Below are 16,522 nucleotides of genomic sequence, written 5' to 3'. Positions count from 1 at the left end.
AAAGAGAAAGTGTTATAAAATAATAAAAGGGATAAGAAAATCCCAAAAGGTGAAGGGGGGATATCTGGAATGGGGTGTGTTAAATTAGTATCAGAGCAGGGTTTGTTTCAGAGCATACTTAGGATCTTCGATTTCTGTAGTAGTGTGTCGGTCATGACATCATTTGGATGTCATAACTTCCGGAGTTGTTGTCCTTTGGCACAGTTGTGTAATCCTTATTAGGTTTTGAATAGTCGTATCCTATTGAAGAAGAAGAAAATTCATGTCGAGATTGTGCCTCATCAGTGATGAAATAGATTGTTGGACAACTTTCAACATCGGATCGATACTCTGCAACATGAATTCCCTGGAAATTGCGGGCAAAGTTGAATCTACATAGAAGTTTTTGGGAAACGAAAAAACCTAAGTGGTTTGAATTTGGAATATCTGAATTGGTGATGTCACTCTGCAACATGTGTTTCCCAAGAATGACGGGCAAAGTCATATCTCTTAGATACTACTCGAAACTTTAGAAGTGCATGTTGGAGAAAGCGAGTAAGCGCTAGACGTTTAGTAAGTGGTAGTTGGTGGGATCAAATCAATGTTCTCGGACTTATTCCTACTGAAGAAATTCTTGTGGATCTTTAGAACAAGTCATCGGCTATTGTTCTATCGATTTCCTTCTTGCTTATTCCAACGACGAAGTCAAGTTCCCCAACCATTAACCGTTAGTTTCACACCAAATTCTTCAAGCATTGACTTCGTTTAAATTAGATAATTTCTTAGGTGACTCCTCGGTAGCAGACTCAATTCTCACCAATTTCCAAACAAAGTTGTGATTCTTATTGTGGTTATAGTTGGACTTGGATGATTAAGATGCAGTTTTATTTAGATAAATAGACTCCTTGAACTTCACCTGGGTTTGGTACTCGGCGGTAAACCCTAGCTCCTTGTCCACGTACTTTTCAGTAGAGGTGAACTTAGCCTCTTACTTGTAGCCCAACTGACCAGTGCTCTTGTCCACTAACAGTTCAGCCTTGTAATTTTCAATGTAATGGCTTGAGACTCCACCATATTCATCATTGTAGGAAGATCGAGCTTTGCTCTGAACTTCTTTAGACTCATTGAGCTTTGGTTTGCTCAAGGGTATCACTTTAAGGTAGACAATCATGCCACTACATGCATGCGCATGCTACTTTGTCTCTTTCTTATTCGTCATTCTATTGATTCAGAGGTTCTATGTTTAATTTTTGATCTTTGAAACAGCTCTCACAAAGTATTTTGAATTACGAAATGTCTTTGGCCTCATCAAATCTTATTAATAGTTCTTAAGTAATATTGAGTTTAGACCTATTTTCTTTTTTGCTAAGAAACCAGTCAACCATATTGTGATGATTAACCAAATAATCATAAACAGTGACTTCTATTTTTGCATACTGGATCATGCCAGAACATTACACTGAGGGTGTTAAAAAAAAAACATTTGTTCTCGGCATGGTTTTTGGTTCAAATCCCTATATCTTGTACTCTAGATTTAATGGACTTATTTTGACCCTCAAATTCCTTAGTGTTCTTCAGCCTTCTCGACATGGTTTCTCACTCAATCAGTGAGGAATTCACGATCGATCGATTCGGCGAAAATGTGAGCCCAATTCTTATCGATTCGAACATGAACGTTAGGAGCGTAATCTTCTCACAAGCTTACCAGACTTATCAAGAAGAGTTTGATGAAGGTTGTAGTGCATGTGGTCAGCCGATTACATCACTATCTTCACGCAAAATTGCATAGTTACCACTCATTAACCTGCTACAATTCATAAACATCATATCGTACTCTAGTAGTTCTTTTCCAACAATATGTAAATGAGTTCATTTGCCCAAATTTTTGAAGGGTATCTTCCACCCAACCCTAATACATCTTTTATATACCTTTATTGAAACTAAATTCCATCTTGGGTTCTGAGTATGATATCCAAACGAATTATTTAGACCTTGGAAGACTACGATCCGACGTACGAGGCTTTCCCCTACCAGTGATATCGTGTTATTTTTCCTTTGATCAGACATCTATTGTAATAACACTTCTCGATCTTACCTTATGTTGTAATCTGATTTAGAATATGCTCTGAACATGTCATGCATCTTTGTGAATTTATTGTTGACAGTCGAATATTATTTTAAGTATATTAGTATTCGTATGAAATGTATATGTATGTTTCCACATGTTCTTAGAATTTGAATTCATAAATGGCTTGCGTCACCTTCGGGTGTCAACCAGCACGTGACCATCCTAGTGTTCAGAGAATATAAGGATTAGGGCCTGTCACGCACTTTTAGAGCTCAACCCATTTGCTTCCAAATGGATCATCTTTCAAAGTGTCATGTAACATTTGGGGAAACTGAACAAATGTGCACCTTCTTTTGATGCTTGAAACCAAGTAGTAGGCACATCGAATGAATAATGATCTTTGGATTGTTGGCGTACATGTCGCAGTCCACGTTCAACATAAATGGAGCATTCCGGAGACCCTTGTTTATGTATATAAAACTAATTCAAAAAATTAGTCACTGGGTATAAAATCTTAGATTTTACACTAGCTAATTAAGCCTAAGTACAACAGTAATTTACAAATTTTACAAATGTATTTGAAAAGATAGATGGTAACATTTTCTTAGTCAAGCAAATAATTCTCATCAAAGCGTTTATAGCACCAGCTTTGTAATGATGTGCGTGAATTGGACGCTTTTTCCTGGCTACATAACCAAATGCACCAGACCATGAGAAATTCTCTTTTTGTTCTTCCATATCACCTGTACAAAAATTGATTCAAATAAATGATAGAAAGTTTATTTAGGTTTCACTAATTAAACCTTGAGGATTAGTTGTAGGATGTGAAATGTCGACCACAATATTAGTCGTCAACCAATTGTTTAGCATATATAATCAGAAAATTTGAATAAGAGCTGTTCTTGTCACTTCATAAAAGTCATCATGCATATATATAGACACACACACACACACACACACACAGGGAACTGTTATTAACACTCCAAAAATCTCATTCTACCCTCCTCACAAGTGTATTTTTCTTTCTAATTATAGAAAGTTTGGAGTGCCAAATGAGATTTTAGGAGTGCTAATAACAATTCCCTATATATATTTAACTGTACCAATGAAACTAAATTTAAATTTATTGTGAGGTTTTTCTTGTAGTATGAATTAAAGAAAAAAAAAACCTTGATTATAGTGGGATGGTTCCTGTTGTCTATGAGAGCAAAATCCAGTGTCACTAGAAAAATTAAGAGGAGCCAATTTTTGGACAGCATCTTCAATTTTTTGGTAGAGCTTTTTATACTGTTTGGGCCTAAAATAATATTATTGGGCCGAGCTTAGGTTTATGCTTGGCCCAGTGTTCTTCGAGAAGTATTATGGGCTGTCGAGCTATCATTAGCCGTCCAATTAGGTCAGCCGAGTCTTATGGTGAGAAGGATTGATTTGGGTAAGGACGAAGAAACCGAATCCTGGTACAACAAGGGGTTTCAGTGTTGGAGGTGTTGAGAGTATGGGAATGAATCTGATTCATTATAGAGCTTGGTTCATAAACCTATTGAAACTAGGATTGGCCGAATCCTAGTCATATTAGATTTGGGAGTTTTGGTCTGGGTACATCTCTGGTTCGGCCAGGAGTAGGTTCGCTACTATAAATAAAGAGTCGCAGGCAACATTCAAACTCTCTCCAATTCAATACACAAACTGCTATGCGCAAACCCTCGCTCTACGTGAAACCTCTCAACAATCTTGAGATTCATATTTTCTTTTTCCACCAACACATCTTCAGTTTGGATAAACAGCACTATGAAGGCAACCGACGACACCTTCAGTTTGGATAAAGAGCATTGGAGCCGTAGAATCAGCCGACCGATGAGCACCTTCAGTTTGAATAAACAACACTATAACCCGACTAGTTATCTAACCAAGTCTTGGTCGAGAAGGATTTCGAATACTTATTGGCAGAGGACATCTCATTAGCCTTCTCAGCGAAGTGAGGTGCGACAGATTACTGGGCTCGGCACATTGAACGCTGAGTTGTTTTATGATTGGATATTCACAAGTAAGTTTTAGAATTCGGCATTCTGACGGCCGAACCACATTTACCATCAAGACATACATCTCATTTGAGTACTTATATCCGTATAATTTGGTGCCAGTTCGGCGTGCTTATACTCTTACGAATATAATCACCGTGACTGCACCCGGTGCCGACGATCTGTGAACTTCGCAAGACCAGCAGCCTTGTCTTTAGGCTCTAAAACCCAAAGGCCGGGACGTGTTCCTTCCTCGGCCGTAGTCGCAAGATCAAGAAGTCAGCAATGCGCCCAACACGACATCAACACATTTTACTCCCTGGCCGAGCTGGGCCGACGAGTTGGCACGCCCTGCACACAATCGAAAGACGTAATTAGCTTATTAATTACTCGACCTGCGCGCCACATAGGCTTGGTAGTTTTTAAGATCAACACATACTCATCCTACAAAATTAAAGATAGATACATCATACATATATATAGATTCAACTAAGCATATACGGCCAAATCCTACCTTCATTTTTTGTCCATTCTTTAAGGAGTCCTCATGGACTATAACTTGACAAAATGGGATTGTCAGAGAAGTATCTGAAATGTGCTCTAACTTGAACAAGGTACTCTTTGCAAAAGGGCACCCAACACTTAGCAAACGCCGAGGCTTCAATAAGAGAATAGAAAGTGAGAGGTGAACACCCATCAACAGATACATACCAAGCTAGCTTGTGAGTCGGATAATCAACGGCTAGAAGAGAGAGCACTGTGTTCACAATAATGATGGTGGCTCCAGCTATGTCACAAACAGCTCTTCATTGGGAGTAGGGATGGGCAAATACCCATTGGTTATGGGTAATCGCGGTTACCCGCTCATTTAAATTAAACGGTTACGGTTATGGGTAACCGTTTAGATAAATAAACGGTTATGGGTATAACCGTTTACCCGTGAAATTTAAATGGGCGGTTATGGGTATTAACCACGGTTATAAATGGGTAACCGTTTACCCATTTATTTTATATATGTAAAACTAACACAAACTATATTCTCGATCCAATAATACTTAACACCCAATAAATTAGCAAGGAATTCATCGGTCCTTCTCTCAATAACACTACTACAGGAATGATGATTCTCATCATCAAGGAATTGGCCAAATTAATTTAACTTCCTTGTGGGTAACTGTGAAATTGACATAAATGATTTGATAGAAATGTCTTCTAAACAATTTTTGTAACCCAATAATACTTAGCAAATATTATATTTACCTTCATTGGTAACAAATAAAAATATCGTCCGTAAACTATTATTTCAATTATTGAAATGGTATAAGGACTTAAAAAATTAAAATATGGAAATGTATGATGAATGTACCTATAACGGTGTTAAATTGTCAAAAAAAAAATTATGACAATATTTTTTTTTAATTTTCAAGTTGTTAAAAAACATGTAGATGGGTGAAAAAAGCGTAATGGTAAAAAAAAAAGATAAACGGGTTAAAAAGGATTAATGGGTAAACGGGTATTAAAGGGTTACGGTTAAATGGGTATGCGGTTATGGGTATAGTTAACCGTTTATAAACGGTTATGGGTATGGGTATAACCGTTTAGACAATTACCCAACGGGTAAACGGTTATGCGGGTATAAGCATAAACGGTTATGGGTAAATTAACCGCGGTTACCCGCCCGCATAACCATTGCCCATCCCTAATTGGGAGAGATTATTTTTTAAGGCCTCAAAGATTACTCGTGACTCTAAAATGGGTTATATCCACCACTTTTCCAGCCTCATATAGAGCCACTCATTGAGAATGCTCTAAAAACACCAAAAACAAAGCATACACAACAAAATGAAAGAGTACTGCAAGAGGGGCTTGGGTCTATCCTTGTCCGCATGTGAAGAGGTTCTCTTTTGCAACATTTCACTACATGACAAATTCTTTATGGAATAGTGATTCAGTTTTTAAACACGTCGCAAACATTATTTGGTTTAGTGACGCCACTTAAATTATGAAATAGTTGCAAGAGAAAATATTTCTTCGTGTGGCTCCACCACTAGTCCCAAAGTTAATCACATGGGAATGCTTAATTATATAGTAAACCAGATAAGCATGTGATATCATTTATCTTCTAAAGGATGTTTTACCAAGTTGAAAATATAGCATACACTCTACAGAATTAGATACTAAACCCAAGAAAATTTTGGTTTTCGATGGTGAGCGCTAGGGTAGTACTACCACCGTTGTAAGCGGTTGATGAGATGTGAGACCCATTTGCGCACTTCAGCAGTTGTAAGCGGTTGATGAGATGTGAGACCCATTTGCATCAACGCCAGACAACTAGTCATAAGTGAGCTTAGGAGCATCACTCTAATTTCTACACAAGGTGTAGAACAGTAGCGTGAAACCAACAGACTTAGATATGGTGGATAGGGGAATTCCATACTTCCCAGTACCAAACAACCCTTTCAAAAATGGCCAGAGGCATAACACCAACCACACACTACTTATAACCTCCAAGGAGCCCGACCCTAGCTCATCTTGATCTTGCGGCCGCAGGCCCAAGAAAGCAGTAGCAAGCGCGGTTAACTGCACCAGCAAAATAGTTGTGGGAGGCACGAAAATTGGAGACTTGTCAAATGTGAATCTGCCAGCTTCAGTGTCTTCAGAGCCTTCATCACTTGAAGTAGATTGATCTTTTCTGGTAACTTCAAAGACTGTCTCAGATATCCCTAAGAGTTTGAGTATGACACTAATAAATCCAAATAACCAAGCACTCATTACAGTTATTCTTCCCATTCTTTGGTTATTCCACCATGCTCGGATCGATAGACCGGTTTGAAGGTACTCCGATAAAGTGTAAATATGGTAAAGGACGAAGAGAGCTATGGGTATATAGTAGGTTGGTTCTTGGCCCTGCATTACACATTTAGAAATAAAGCGATTAGAAAGAGTAAAAACTCTTGAACAACGATGACTCTAATATCATCAAATTTGTTCACCAAATATTGTAGCAGTGTATATACATATTTTCTTGATATATGAACAATTCAAACATTGCCACCATTTTAGCAAAAGAAATTGATAACAACCCGATTAGTAAATATTTTACTTGCATGAACAGTAAAATATTCAAGCGATGTGGTATATATATCACTCACCTTGGGTAAGAAATGTGTGTTGGTGATGATACTATAAGCTGGCAGAGCAGCATAACACAGCTCAGGAATACAACGTAGGCCCCAAGAAAGGACCCAGAAGTAACCCAAGAACATCCTAAATTGGAGATTTCCAAATAGAGTGCCAAATATGGGACAATTTTTACTAAGCAGGATTTCAAGCAAGCCTGTTGCCCATCTCTTCTGCTGGGTCATGGAATCAGGACCACCTGTAGGTGCACATCCTAGAAACGCCGGTGGGTCTGGTGTACAAAAAATAGAATTCCAACCTTTGTTATGGATTGAAAGGCCAGTAAGGATATCTTCTGTTGTTGATCCATACCTCCATCCCACCTTAGCAAGAAAAGGAATTAACAAAGAGAAAAACAAATATGCACAGATAGAGATTGAAAAATGAAATGAAACTCGGAATTGGAAGCGACGCTGCAATTAACCGTAGTAGTACCGACTCCTATCTGAACTTTTTAAATCTCAACTAATGTGACAAAATTTAGTGATACAAAACAATATTTCATCAATGTACCTTTATACCCCAATTGGTGCCATATTCGTACTCACATTCTCCAACTCGGTGTGCAGCCTTAACGGATTTCGAAGACATGTTTACACGTTCTGTATTCCCTTGCAAGGCATCACCAGCTGATTTGGTGAATTCTTCTGAAGTCCCAAAAGTTTTAAGCATTTCTACATTTCCTGCCAAAAAACAGTAAAACTAGGATCGATCTGTTGGAAGCTAACCAGCTCCTGGAGTCGGGGAGTCGAAGGCAGCAAGATACTCCCGAGCAAAAGGATGTCATCTGCATCGAAGAAGAAGAAAGAAAATGAAGAGTTCTAGTCTCCAACGGCTAGTTTTGTTTTTAAATGTTTGTGTAAGTGTGTGAGTGACAAATGTACACTCCAGATTAAATCATTTAACCCCAAAATGAAGGGTTAAGATGTAATCTGGAGTAGTAAGGCTTAATGGTTGTTAAGGCCTCTTGTCAATCACCTTTTGTAGAAAGTATGGGTGATGGAAATGCACCATACTCTTGTGTAAAAATCACTCTTCTTATTCAATCAAGGCTGCTGCATTATTTGCATAGCAGAAACCAATCTCCAAGTTATCTTTTTCAATTTCTCTACTATCCTACCAAAAAGAAACCGATTCAAACACTCAATCAAAAACACAAAATAAACAAACTTTATCATGGCCTCAGAGCTTTGTTATTGATCTTACAACTTTCGGGGCGTAATCTGTGCAAGATAAGATCTTTGGGAGCACCAACGTAGTGTCTTCTATAACAATAATCAACAAACAATTCTGGAAATGAAAGGATCCAGCAGTAGCAGTGAGCTAAAAGCTCCAGTCTTTGATGGGGAGAATTATGATTTTTGGAGAATAAGAATGACAACCATTTTCAAATCCTATGATCTATGGGATATGGTTCAACATGGGTATGAACTACCTGAGATGGAGATCGATGCTCTAGAGGAGGATCTCACAGAAACACAACTCAAAACACTGAAGCAGAATCGGATGGAGGATGCTAGAGCACTTGGAATCATTCAAGGTGCTGTCTCAGACACCATTTTTCCGAGGATAGCAAATGAAGAGACTGCAAAGGGAGCTTGGGAAGTTTTACAGCAAGAATACAGAGGAGACACCAAAGTTAGAAAGGTAAAACTTCAGTCCCTTAGAAGAGATTTTGAGTATACAAGAATGAGGGAAAATGAGCTGTTAAAAGACTACTTCACTAGGCTGTTTGATGTTGTAAACAAGATGAAAACATATGGTGAGGAACTGCCTAATGAAAGAATTGTCCAAAAACTGTTGATTAGTTTGACTAAACCCTATGATTCAATAGTGAGTGTTATAGAAGAAACCAAAGACACTGAAACACTCAGTGTACAAGAGGTGATGGCATCCTTAAGAGCTTTTGATCAAAGGCTCGAGAGGCATGCTGACTCTGCACCTGAGAAAGCCTTTCAAACACTCAATGTTGGATCTAGCAGTCAAGCCAGTGCAAGCAATCAGAAACCACAGTGGAAGGGCAAAAGCAAGAAATGGGAAGGAAAAGGGTATCACAACTCAAGACCTAACCAAGGCAGCAACACCAATGTAGGTCCAAGAACCAAGCAGCAATGTAAGCACTGTGATAAATTCCACCTTGGAGAGTGTTGGTTCAAGGACAAGCCTAGATGCCACAAATGCAACAGGTTTGGGCACATTATGAAGGACTGCAGATCAAAGAATGTGCAACAAGTAAACTGTGCAAATCAAGTGGAAGAAGAAGCAAATGTGTTCTGTGCTTTCAATGCAAAAATGGAGAGAAACAATGAAGTGTGGTACATTGACAGTGGCTGCAGCAACCACATGACTGCACATGAGTCTTTACTTATTGACATCGACACAAACTTCACTGGAAAAGTGAAAATGGGTGATGGAAACATTGTCAAAGCCACTGGAAGAGGAACTCTGGTTATCAACACCAAGAAAGGAAGAAGATGTATAAGGGAGGTGATGCTAGTGCCTGGATTGGATGAGAATCTACTTAGTGTGGGTCAAATGATGGAGCATGGCTATTTCCTACTCTTTGGGGGGACTGTGGTTGAGATCTATGATGACAGATCCCTATCAAACTTGGTGACCAAAGTGGAAGTGAAAAACAGAAGCTTTCCACTTGTACTGAAGTACTTAGAAGAAGTGGCAAAGAAAGCAAGTGTGACAAGTTCTATGAAACTATGGCACAAGAGACTTGGTCATTTAAACATGACAAGCTTACAAAATCTGCAAAAGGATGAAATGGTGCAAGGTATACCAAAAATGGATCAATGCAATGAAATCTGTGAAGGGTGTGTGTTTGGCAAGCATCACAGAGATTCATTTGAAGCTGGAAAGGCTTGGAGGGCAACAAAGCCACTCGAATTGATTCACTCAGATGTGTGTGGACCAATGAGAACAACAACAATCAGTGGAAACAGGTATTTCCTAACCTTCATTGATGATTATTCACGGATGTGTTGGGTGTATTTCATGAGGTTCAAGTCTGAGGTATTCACAATATTCAAGAAGTTTAAGGCAATGGTGGAATTGCAAAGTGGATACCAAATCAAAAGACTAAGAAGTGATAGGGGTGGTGAGTACACCTCACATGAGTTCAATGTATTTTGTGAAGATGTAGGGTTAGAGAAGCAACTCACTGTGGCATATACACCACAACAGAATGGGATTGCAGAAAGGAAGAATAGGACTATAGTCGAAATGGCTAAGTCTATGATGCATGAGAAGAACATGCCTTATAAATTTTGGGGTGAAGCTGTGAACACCTCAGTGTATCTATTGAATAGGTGTCCTACTAAGGCATTGGAGAAGAAGACTCCATTTGAAGTGTTCAGTGGAAGGAAGCCTTCTGTGAAGCATCTGAGAGTGTTTGGCTCAGTATGCTACAATCTCATCCCTCATCAACTAAGGCACAAGTTGGAGAAATCAAGTAACAAGGGTGTTTTTGTAGGCTATGGTACCAGTGAGAAAGGATACAGAGTTTATAATGTATTGACTCAAAAGATAATCCTATCAAGGGATATTATCTTTGATGAAGACTCAATGTGGAACTGGGATACAATGGTAGAGGAAAAGGACAGTGTCTCTCTACAAATTGACCTAAACAAAAGGCAAACAAGGGAGCCTATAGAGACCTCAGTTCAAGAAGAAGTCACAGATAATGGTGACATACAAGGGACTCCACAGCAAGCTACTATGAGTCCACAATCAAGTCAATCACAGACAACAACTCCTAGTTCAACTCCAGTAAGATTGAGAAATCTGGATGAGATTTATGCTACATGTAATTACTGTGTAGTAGAACCAGAAACGTATGAAGAAGCTGAGAAAGACAAAGCTTGGAAGAAAGCAATGAAGGAAGAGCTTGAAATGATAGAAAAGAATGACACTTGGGAACTTGTAAATCGACCAAGTGAGAAGCCTGTGATTGGTGTAAAATGGGTGTACAAAGTGAAGCTAAATCTAGATGGTTCTGTGCAAAAGAACAAGGCCAGGTTAGTGGCCAAAGGTTACTCACAGAAACCTGGTGTAGACTTCAATGAAACCTTTGCTCCAGTAGCAAGGTTAGACACCATAAGGACCTTGATAGCACTAGCAGCCAAGAAGGGTTGGAAGTTGCATCAATTGGATGTTAAATCTGCATTTCTAAATGGAGTGCTAGAGGAGGAAGTGTTTGTGGAACAACCTCAAGGGTTCACAAATCAAGAGTTTCCAGAAAAAGTGTACAAGTTGAGGAAGGCTCTTTATGGCCTAAAACAAGCTCCAAGAGCTTGGTACAGTGAGATTGATTCATATTTCATTGAGAAAGGATTTCAGAAAAGTCCTAGTGAAGCTACACTCTACACCAAGACAGAAAGCAACAACAAGACACTCATTGTCTCAATCTATGTGGATGATGTTGTCTACACTGGAAATGATGCTGCAATGATGGAAGAGTTCAAGGAAGAAATGATGAAGAGGTACGAGATGACTGACCTAGGCCTCTTGCATCATTTTCTTGGCATTGGGGTAATTCAAAAAGCAAGTAGCATTTTTATTCATCAAAAGAAGTATGCTGAAACTTTGCTTGAAAAGTTTGGTTTGAAAGGTTGCAAACCAGTTTCTACACCCTTAATTGCAAATGAGAAGCTCAAGAAGGAGGATGGAAGTGAACCTGCAGATGCTAGTCTCTATAAAAGCATTGTTGGCAGTCTATTGTATCTAACAGCAACAAGGCCGGATCTGATGTTCTCAGCAAGCCTACTTTCTAGGTTTATGCAGAATCCTAGCAAGATACATATGGGCACGGCTAAGAGAGTGCTAAGATATGTGCAAGGAACTCTTGATTATGGGATCAAATATGAGATGGGAAAGTCATCTATTCTAATTGGATTCTGTGACAGTGACTGGGGTGGCAGTGAGGATGATAGTAGAAGCACATCGGGCTATGCTTTCACTTTCGGATCAGGGGTTTTTTCATGGGCCTCTGTGAAGCAACAAAGTGTTGCACTGTCCACAGCCGAGGCAGAGTATGTAAGTGCATCAGAAGCTACATCTCAAGCCATTTGGCTAAGGTTCATACTTAAAGATTTTGGCGAATTGCAAGTTGAAGCCACACCACTTCTGTGTGACAACACCTCTGCAATTGCCATGACTAAAAACCCAGTATTTCATCAGAGAACAAAACACATCAAGAGAAGATATCATTTCATCAGAGAAGCATTGCAAGACAACACAATCAAGCTAATCTATTGCAGCACAGAAGATCAGATCGCAGACATATTCACAAAAGCACTACCGAAGGAGAGATTCAATTACCTGAGGGGTTTGCTCGGATTGACTCCCAGAAGCAGTTTAGAAGGGAGTGTTGGAAGCTAACCAGCTCCTGGAGTCGGGGAGTCGAAGGCAGCAAGATACTCCCGAGCAAAAGGATGTCATCTGCATCGAAGAAGAAGAAAGAAAATGAAGAGTTCTAGTCTCCAACGGCTAGTTTTGTTTTTAAATGTTTGTGTAAGTGTGTGAGTGACAAATGTACACTCCAGATTAAATCATTTAACCCCAAAATGAAGGGTTAAGATGTAATCTGGAGTAGTAAGGCTTAATGGTTGTTAAGGCCTCTTGTCAATCACCTTTTGTAGAAAGTATGGGTGATGGAAATGCACCATACTCTTGTGTAAAAATCACTCTTCTTATTCAATCAAGGCTGCTGCATTATTTGCATAGCAGAAACCAATCTCCAAGTTATCTTTTTCAATTTCTCTACTATCCTACCAAAAAGAAACCGATTCAAACACTCAATCAAAAACACAAAATAAACAAACTTTATCACGATCATGCATTCATTGAGTTTACACATCAGGTTTAGACATTTAATTTGATTTACCACTACCAATATTAGGGTATCTTTCTCCGGTTTTGGTATCAGTAGGGGATAGACCATAGATAACTTTTCGTCTATGAACACATCCTGTTCCCGCATAAATAGGGCCTTGAATTCCTGCTATTCCATGCCCCACATACTACCATGCATGCATACATGGTAACAGTTATATTATTTAGTTAGCAAATGAAAATCATGTTTATTCTTCATATATAAGCTTTTGATTTATGAACCGTCATAAAATCTGACAAAATTGATTTTTGTGTGTACCTTCCACAAAACTACCATCTGATTCCCGAATGGATCATCCTTGAGTCCGTCATAGAAGATCTGTGGAAACTGAGCATACGCATTTTTGGTTTCGTTCTCGGATCCGAGCAACGTACACATTGCATGCAACATAATGTTTGGGTTGTTGACAAACATATCGCAGTCTACGTTCAGCATGAAGGGCGCATTGGTCATTAACCCAGAGACTCTAGTCTACAATCAATATATTAGTAATCGATTAATTGATCAACTGGTTAAAATTAAATAATTATTAGATAAACTCATGATACCAAAACATTCATGGCCCCGGCTTTGGAATGATGGGGATGCTTTGGCCGTTTTTCTCTTGATATATAAATCAAATGTGGCGGTCCATCTGAAACATCTTCCTTGTTCTCCAATAGAACCTTCAAAATATAAAATAATCTAATCAATCAGTTTTCTACGCTATCTAATTAGTGTTTTAAAATGCACCCGAGCTCTTTTTCGGTTTTTCGTTTTTGTTTTTGGTTGCAAAGGGAATCAAGCCATCTTAATTCTAACTCATTTCACGACCCACCCTCGCAATTGCTTGTTTCAGATTAGTTTTAATTTGGCAAAGGAAAAATAGCTAGTAAATTCGGTCCATCGAAATTCTTACAGTACGACAAAACTGTAGTATATTGCAGGTGAAGGAGTCACGGGAGTGATACAGTTGTAAATGGTCCTAGCTAGGGTATCTTTGTCTAGTTCTTACCAAGGGCGGAGCTAGGATTTCGTCAAAGGTGGGCTGGCAAAAAACATTACCCTAAAACGATGTGATCAAAGTTTTTTTGTCTACAAAAAGTTACATTGATCAACTTGAAAATAAATTTTTTTAATTAATAAACCAAAGAAATCTATGACTTTCCATTAATTAATTTCCAGCCGACATTATAAATAAAAGTAAAAGTAAAAAAAGTGGATCATTGACTCCTGATATGATCCAATTGGAGTTTTGATCATTCAAATAATAATTCATTAGTATTGATCCTTAAACTTATCACAATGTAGAGCAATGATTCTTTTGTGTTACTCTGTTACAACTTTAGTCTCTTTTTCGCCTTTTAAAACCCTTTATTTGGACCAAAATTTTAACGATGTTGTTCAAATTAACTATTGCTCTAGTGTGATTAGTTCAAGAACTACTATTCACATATTTTAATTTAGATACCAAAACTTCACTTGGATCAAAATCTAAAAACCAGTACTCTTAACTCCTGTTTCAAAGGAAAATATATAAAATGCAATAAAAGACAATAGATATATCAAATGTATTACTTATGATGCACTACATATATATGATAATAGTGGAACTGGATGGGCTATATATGGTGACAATAGGCTAGAGTAACCTAATTGATACGCTAATAACCTAACACGGTAGGAATTTTCATAAAACCTACCTAGGCTACAGCCACTATAGCCGTGGGTGTAGCTCCGCCGATGGTTCTTACATCATATAAATAGATATTTTTTGTGTCTGTCTCTGTATTTTTCTGGATAGATATAGTATGTATCACTATATATATATATTTCATAGTTCATATGCTTTATCTAACATAAATTTTTCCAAAAACTGAAAAAGTTGCTTTGAAGAAAAGCCACAGAGCAGAGGATAAAGGAGCAGAAAGTTTCAGAACAATGAGCCGTATATACCTTGATAATTGTTGGGTGATTATTACGTTCTATATTTGAAAAAACTGCAAAGTCTTGGCTAACATCGAATGGAATAGATTTTCCCACCGCATCCTCAATTTTGCGGCTAAGCTGCTCGTACTCATCCTTCAGAACATGAATACAAACAAGTTCATTTGTCATCATCGAGTATATATACATACAATAGACAAAATAACAAAAATAATGTTCTCTTGCCAAACAGTCGAAAGTATAAAATGTTGCTATATATTGTGAATATGAACCACTGATCAAGTTAATTATTGTTTTCCAGAATATGTGGTTTAGATTCACACAGTTGCAACATATGTAAGTATTTTTCTGGTAATATAAATCAAAATTGAAATTATTGGTCACCTTCAATAATGTCCATTCTTGCTTGAATTCACTCGAGTCATTGCTGGAAAATGTGGCATTATTATTTGAGAAGTATCTAAAAGGAGCTCTAACTTGAACATTGTATTTCTTGCAGAATGGAACCCAAAGCTTGGCAAACTTTGATGCTTCCGAAAGAGAGTAGAAGGTGAGTGGAGAACAGCCATCATCAGATACATAGCAAGCTAGCTTGTTTGTTGGGTAGTCCACAGCCAACAGAGACAAAACAGTGTTTATGGTAATAATAGGTGGTTCCAACTTCGAGTCTGCAGTTGTCACAAACGTGTCCACCGGAGGGAGTTCATGCTTAGAAACCCTAATTATCAACAAAACTACATTATCAACAAAAAGTTCCATATATAATTAAGCGATACATAAAATGAGATGATGTGCATAGATACCATTGTAAGAGGCGGTCAGGGTAGGTTTTATATTCGACAATGTTCCATTTGTTGCTTATGGTGATGACCCAATTTAAGGTGAATGAGAGCTCGCACAGGAAAGCAATGAGCCAAGCGAAACCATGGTTGTTGAAAGAGAGAAGACGATGAACGAGGAGTGAAAGGAGGAGGAAGAGGATTATGAACTCAATGACTTTATGCAGAGTGTATCTAAGCTCTATTCTTTCGTGTAGAGGGAGTGAGTTTTGGTTAGCCATTGGAAAAACGTGAAGAAAATTTTTGTGGCTTGGTTTATGCAAAGTGTAGTGAGGGTGGTTCAGCGGCCTGGCTCAATGTTAATAGGCAGGCATCTCTACATATTTATACTGGTATAGCTAGTTGGTTTGTGACTTCTGCGGGCCGCTTGTTTTCTGAGTATGTGGCGTACGATTATTTTCTAATAATATTGTGTTGAAAGCATATCCACAGTTGATGTATATATCTTTATTTATTAATATTATATATTTTGTGTCCATGACATATCAACTATGTTGCTTATTCAAATTAAAACACGTAAACAGTAATACCACCGAACCCTAAAAAACTGCTCGTGGTTGCGTGGCCGTGGTTATAAAATTTGTCACAAGGCCGCCATATATATTCATTC

The 16,522-nt window shown here is 38.2% G+C and overlaps 1 protein-coding gene across 2 annotated transcripts; it reads right to left on the bottom strand.

Moving 5' to 3' along the window:
* Nucleotides 1–6,146: 6,146 nt before the first annotated feature.
* Nucleotides 6,147–16,219, bottom strand: LOC126583353 (cellulose synthase-like protein H1). Of its 2 annotated transcripts, none has more exons than XM_050247702.1 (9): nt 15,877–16,219; nt 15,458–15,791; nt 15,083–15,208; nt 13,696–13,812; nt 13,406–13,618; nt 13,139–13,274; nt 7,759–7,928; nt 7,218–7,568; nt 6,147–6,972 (listed from the first exon to the last, which is right to left on the bottom strand). In XM_050247702.1, the coding sequence occupies exons 1-9, from the start codon at nt 16,131–16,133 to the stop codon at nt 6,427–6,429; spliced, it is 2,250 nt and encodes a 749-aa protein (XP_050103659.1). In that variant the 5' UTR covers nt 16,134–16,219; the 3' UTR covers nt 6,147–6,426. The 2 variants fall into 2 exon arrangements, with proteins under 2 accessions (XP_050103659.1, XP_050103660.1); XM_050247703.1 differs by having other exon boundaries at nt 13,145–13,274.
* Nucleotides 16,220–16,522: the final 303 nt, after the last annotated feature.

The sequence above is a fragment of the Malus sylvestris genome, chromosome 9 (genome assembly GCF_916048215.2).
Source record: "Malus sylvestris chromosome 9, drMalSylv7.2, whole genome shotgun sequence".
Classification (NCBI taxonomy): domain Eukaryota; kingdom Viridiplantae; phylum Streptophyta; class Magnoliopsida; order Rosales; family Rosaceae; genus Malus; species Malus sylvestris.
This window is presented reverse-complemented; position numbering and strand designations above follow the sequence as displayed.